The following is a 6,112-nucleotide window of genomic DNA, read 5'->3' on the forward strand; positions in this document are numbered from 1 at the left end:
TTAACTGCTCTACCAGCTTCATCATCCCCTGGGCCTCCTCCACTCTGCCTTCTGACCCCAACTCCTCAATCTGTAGAAAAGAAAACAAAATATGAACAATCGTAAATAGCTGTTTTATCCAATATATTAAATAGGAATGCTACATTTGTCATGTGTAAGTGAAATCCAATTATGTTTAAATCCAGAAAAGGGAACAATGTTGATCTCTATTACAAGACACATACAATATAATTCATTTTCTATGTTACAGACCTGTTCGACTAAGTCTTCAATCTTGTCGGTTAATACATGAGTTTTCTCCTCGTTCTTTCCAGTTGGACCAGGACCCTATTGGCAGAGAGATTATAAATTTTCCAATTCAAACGGTAACACCCGGATAAACCATTAAGAGAAATTCACAAAGCCCTAAAATAGAGAACTAACCCCTGCATTCTGTTGAGCTTGGGAGAGCGCAAGGCGAGCGTGTCCCCTGCGAATCCGACGTTCCACTTCTGCCAGAAGAGACTGCAGGTACCGCAGAAAATCTCGTTCATAACCTTCCTTCATGAACCGAGAGCTCTTCTCGTACCTGACAAAATAGGTTGTTTGTTAGGTGCATAATGCCATACAAAGACATACAGAGAGAATTTCATCAATTCTGATCAACACTTACAATTTTCTTAGATTTTCATCGTGGATTTTCTCACATGGACCTAGGAAATTCAAAAATGTGTTAGTTTCCTAAATGTATTTGCCAGCATGTATTAGCTATAGCTGTTATTGAGATAAACTACTGAGTAAACTACTTACCCAAGTCAGAGCGGGTGTTAGTAAACAACTCCGCAGGACAGAAGCCACATAAATAGTATCGACAAACCTAATGGGGAAGAATCATACAGTATTAAAATACAGGTATTTACAACAGTAAAAACTAAAGTTGTGCGGACCGCGCGATGCAATGCGAATAAGTGGACTTCACACACATTAGATTAACGATAATATCTTCAAAAAACACATCAACTTAGTAAATTAAAAGCAATAGATGCTTATACATCGAAGTTTGGGCTACTTTAGACCCACAAGGGAAAACAGGAAAAAATTAAGAGATATTAGCAACCTCAAATAGCATCAGAAAACGGCACGTAGCGTGTATTATGGACCGTTAGCTTTAGCAACGCTATTCATACACGCGGAAACCAATGTGTTGAAGATCCCAATCGTTTAGTACTTTTAAATAACGGTTTTATCTAACTATCATTTCGAAAATTAAACATTGTCTATTGTTTCCCAGTCGTCAACCACACACTAAAACAATTCAGAAAAAGGGAAACAACCAGATTCTACAATATATTGTACGCTAACTTTAGCTAAAATGCTAACTTACACTTTCGTCGTCCCATTTCACGTTTGATCGCTTTTCGTTTGGGGCCAAGTTTCTATCTCTGCCCATCAACTCATCGAGTAATTGGGCTGCTGAAAGCATTTTGGCTCAAGAGTATTTCACTCTGCTTTACAAATTCTTATCCTTGAATAAGCCAGTCCACACCATGTATTCCGCGCAAAATATCCCTAGTCAAAATGGCAGACGCCGTGACAACAACGCCCGACTACTGGACGAGTGCGGCGGCAAGGTACTCTGAACCGGAAGTACATGTTTCGATTTCAACATTAGTAAAGTGTTTTAATGTACTATGACGTAGCATTTGATGACTAGGGAATTTGTTTTAAACGTCATGCACACTGAACCCATTTTACACTAATTAATGTACATATTTTAAAAACAAACAATCTTAACAAATGTAAATCGGGATATCAGTGTCGCATTAAACTGAGCACAACACCGATATTACAAATTACACTTATTTTAACATTTAGATCTCTAAGATATCTACAATTAAGTAACGGTTATTTATTTCTATGATTTAAAATGACTTTATTAAGATGCAACTAGTTCAATGTGTGAAAGTTGCTTCAGAAAGGAACTAACGTTGGGATTCGCAGTTGTTACACCTAAACATACCCCCCTCTGAAGCTGTGGTGTCTGTGGTTCCCCCTGCACTGAAGGCGCTCTGACACCACTTAAACCAGTGTTCGGAGCACCGTCCACAGAATCAGCAACAATAATACATGACAAGGAGGGAACAAATAGAAATACAAATACTGACCAACAACGATAAATTTCGTTAACCAAAAATATTGTTTTTCACGAGTGTGCAACAAAGGCTCGACTATATCCTCCCAAGTTTAGCTAGTAGGCAGCGTTAGCCGGGAAGCTAATGTTAGCTGACAGCGCTTTATTTATAGGACTGGCTGGCGTGTCGTTGGCAGGGAGTTCTTGTGACAATTTGTGTTGACATCTAAAACGGACAAACTTTATGTGTCCTATGACCTCGCAACGCTAACTGACTTACAACAAAATGTCCAGTCTTTCGTTGGATAGAGAACTACAGGAGCGCCTGAGAGAGGCGTCTGCCATCGGGGACATCGACGAAGTACGGACACTGGTGGAGAGCGGAGTAAATGTCAATTCACAGAACGAAATTAACGGATGGTGAGTGGGGAACACAGTCTCTTTCAAATATTCAAACCAACAGGTGTTGTTTTGTTTCCTCAATTTCAAAAATAATGTGTGTTAACTGTTGTGTAAAAGTTGAGATCCACAAAATACTATGTTACAAATAGTATAATTACTCAGCATAATCCTTTTAGCACTAGTCTCACTCTGTCGGCCTCAACAGCCACCTGTTAAGTCCTTACAAGAGCGACACACAAAGGCTTTGTAACTCAGCATTTGTTCTTAAGTTTATTTGGCAGACAAGACCACAGAAAATGTTCTGCATTTTATGTCATTGTCATTCTATTAAAAAGGGAAATGTTAAATCACCAAATACTGTTGTTCATTAAACTATGTTCTATTTTTATATCTCCAATCATCTCACCAGGACATGTCTACACTGGGCGTGCAAAAGGAACCATAAGCACATAGTGTCCTACTTGCTCAGTTGTGGAGCTGACAAAGAAATACTCACAGCTAAGGATGAGCTAGCCTCACAGCTGACCTCCAAACCAGAGATCAAACGACTGCTGGGAGGTAAACCACACGCTTCACCTTTTTTACTCTTTTGTAAATCGTATTCATCCCACACTATCATTATACATACATTTTGGTTGTGTGTAGTCTCAAAAGGTAGAATAGATAAGACATTTTATCTTTAAGTAAAATATGATTTTCTCTGGAGCAATAATAGCAATGGAAGGAAAACAGTGAACATTTGCTGTACATGAGCTTTTGTTACATGTACACTATTGTTCTAATGAGGAATGGGTCACATACTCTGGAGTACTTTCCAAATCTAGAATTTGAGTATTTCATGTTGCATCTTTAGTCAAATTTAATAAGAATTAGATTTAACAATTAGATTCAACAACCATTGTGTATTTTTTTATGAAATGTAAGTAACATACTGTATGTATTGTAGTTCATTTAGCAGTTGTAACACTTTGACCTGTAGCTACAGGTGTTGATTGAAGCTATTGTTTATGGCTTTGAAAGGAAAAGACATGTCTGATTGTGTTATCGTGTTTGGTTAATAAGAAACTGTTCCTCTGTTTTGATCTGTCATCGTTTTCACAGTGGAGGTGGAGGACATGCCTGAAGTCAAGGAGCCTGAGTTACCTATCATTCCCAACTATCTATCCAACCCACCCTTCTTGTACTCCAAGATGAACAGCAAGTCAGATGTCATCCTGGCACAGCAGGTCACTCAGAACGGCTCTGGAGACCACACTGATGACACACAAAGTGATTCAGCTTCTCTTTCTCCGATACATGAGCCTCAGACGTCACAGAGTCTTGTTGCTGACGCCCCCGTCCTTCCCTCAAACCCCGCTCATCTTTCCCAAACCCTGAGTGAAAATTGTATCCACGTGGCTGAGCAGAACGGTGTTGTGTCTAGTCCCGCCTCCTCCCACAACCACACTGTTGTCAACTGCACAGTGCCTATGGACCTGTCAGTGGAGCCTCACCTGGTCAACCATGCCGATTTCCCGCACACAGTGGCACACAATGGCACCATGAGTTCACCTCGGTTGTCATCACCAAACCTAGCCAGCAGTGGTGGGAACCAGATCCAAGCTCCAGTGGCCAACACCAACCCAACTGTGAGCAGGCAGCAGTCAATTCCGCAGCAGCTGTCCTACAGCCAGGCCAGTGGGGCTATGCCAGCGTTCCAGCCTTTCTTCTTCACGAGCACCTTTCCTGTCAATGTGCAAGGTTAGAGATAAAGTATATGTTTGAGTATCCCCAAGTATTTTTGACTCTACACACATTTTTTTACATGTACAGTAGTAAACACTTTGCTAGACTCTTTATTGGTTTGTCATGTTTGGTTTCAGTAGTCACTTCCTCCTTATGTTACAACATGCCTCTGTCCTGTGTATTTACAGCTAACCCTGTCAAACCACACAGGACTTACCAGTTGGCTTCAAACCAGAAGTCAAAGGCCAAATTTTTTCTGGAATTTGCACAAGCAGTGAAACACATTTCTCTCCTTTAGGGCTCAATCAAAATAATCAGTTTAAAATTATATTCAATTATTCTACCGTCCATCAACTTATGGAAAATGATGTTGTCAAATACACGGCCTGTCCTTCTCTCTGCAGAGTTGGTTCTGAAGGTTCGTATCCAGAACCCCAACGCACGAGAGAACGACTTCATTGAGATAGAGCTGGACCGCCAGGAGCTCACTTATCGCTCTCTTCTGAGGGTGTGTTGCCGCGAGTTGGACATCAGCACTGAACACGTGGAAAAGATCCGCAAGCTGCCAAACACCATGCTGAGAAAGGTATGCAGCATTTACACAAGTGTTTATCTTTCCACCGTCAGTCATTCTAAGGCATTGTTTACATTAATCATCACAGGAAACAAAATAGTTTCTCTCTGAACCTAAACTGTCAAATACATACTACCTTATTCTTAGTCTTAAGTATTAAGAAATTGATGAGGACGTTTATTTTGTCTTCCCTCATCAAGGACAAGGACGTGGCTCGCCTCCAGGACTTTCAGGAGCTGGAGGTTGTGTTGGAGAAAGCAGAAGGCCTGCCCCTCTTCACTGGGTCTGGCGTGCTAACGGACAGACCCTGCTACAACATGAAGGCCTCCCGCCTCACCTATTAGAGCTTCCACAGAGCCTGAAGTGTCTCTGTGTTACATGCGTTCCTGTAGCTACTCTCCAGCAACTACAACCAATTGGCTGCCCAAACCCCCTTTAGGGATTTCTTTTTTGCCAATTCCCCTTTGCTAAGGGTTTCTTTATTTAAGAGTAGCTCCTATCCTTCTCCTCTTCCCTTCTGCTGCTTAAGAATACCCCAACAGTTGCAAGCGATGACTGATGCATGGTTTATGGAACTGAACTGTGTGCAAAAAAATATATATTTGTACCTCTCTTTGTCCTCCCTTTGTCTGTCTCCTCTCCTCCCGCTGCACTTTGTGCCAAGGCTCAAGTTGGATGACGGTGAGGACACAGGCCTGGACTTCTCACTGATTGGACTTGAATGGGATTCTGCAATAGCCTTACATGGACAGACTGTGGTTACAGACCTTTATCAGCCCGTGTGGACATGGGGCAAAGGACAAGCGGAAAGTTTTACATAACTCAGCGATGAGTTCATCTCTAGTCCAGAGACCAGGACGAGCTGCAGCACAGGGGACATGCTCACATCAACATGGATTTGTAACAAATCATTGTGTAGAGAGTAATCAGATATTCTCACTGACACACACACACACACACACACACACACACACACACACACACACACACACACACACACACACACACACACACACACACACACACACACACACACACACACACATTAATCATACATGCTTTAGATTAAACCTGGGTGTCTTTGCCTGCCAATGGGCATCCACTGCTGGGCTACACAGTTATTACAGTGACCTCACGTTAGGTGCGACTAACAAAGTAGTACTTTTATTTGCTGAAAACACGTACATTCTGCTTTAATCTGTATCCAGACATACATGTGGATATGGTAGATATTTCCCTAGTTATTTAAAATCTTTGGTCTCACACTGTGGAAAAGAGAAAACTAATTTAGTTTAAATGGT

The 6,112-nt window shown here is 41.4% G+C and overlaps 2 protein-coding genes across 3 annotated transcripts in view; one reads left to right on the forward strand and one right to left on the reverse strand.

Annotated features, from left to right (window-relative positions):
* luc7l3 (LUC7-like 3 pre-mRNA splicing factor) overlaps nt 1-1,610 on the reverse strand; it is a 5,427-nt gene extending 3,817 nt beyond the window's left edge. Inside the window, 6 exon segments of the mRNA XM_025064211.1 lie at nt 6-70; nt 253-327; nt 424-568; nt 653-692; nt 790-856; nt 1,364-1,610. Coding sequence (XP_024919979.1) covers nt 6-70; nt 253-327; nt 424-568; nt 653-692; nt 790-856; nt 1,364-1,462 — 491 coding nt within the window. The 5' untranslated portion in view covers nt 1,463-1,610.
* Nucleotides 1,611-1,751: 141 nt separating this feature from the next.
* On the forward strand, nt 1,752-5,591 carry ankrd40 (ankyrin repeat domain 40). 2 transcript variants are annotated; one of them, XM_008329735.3, is made up of 5 exons: nt 1,752-2,530; nt 2,922-3,070; nt 3,614-4,252; nt 4,642-4,823; nt 5,012-5,591. In XM_008329735.3, exons 1-5 carry the CDS (start codon nt 2,397-2,399, stop codon nt 5,153-5,155), a joined length of 1,248 nt encoding a protein of 415 aa, XP_008327957.1. In that variant the 5' UTR covers nt 1,752-2,396; the 3' UTR covers nt 5,156-5,591. The 2 variants fall into 2 exon arrangements, with proteins under 2 accessions (XP_008327957.1, XP_008327958.1); XM_008329736.3 differs by lacking the exons at nt 4,642-4,823; nt 5,012-5,591 and adding an exon at nt 4,426-4,635.
* The last annotated feature ends 521 nt before the right edge of the window (nt 5,592-6,112 follow it).

This window comes from Cynoglossus semilaevis, chromosome 17 (genome assembly GCF_000523025.1).
Source record: "Cynoglossus semilaevis isolate Cse_v1.0 chromosome 17, Cse_v1.0, whole genome shotgun sequence".
Lineage (NCBI taxonomy): Eukaryota > Metazoa > Chordata > Actinopteri > Pleuronectiformes > Cynoglossidae > Cynoglossus > Cynoglossus semilaevis.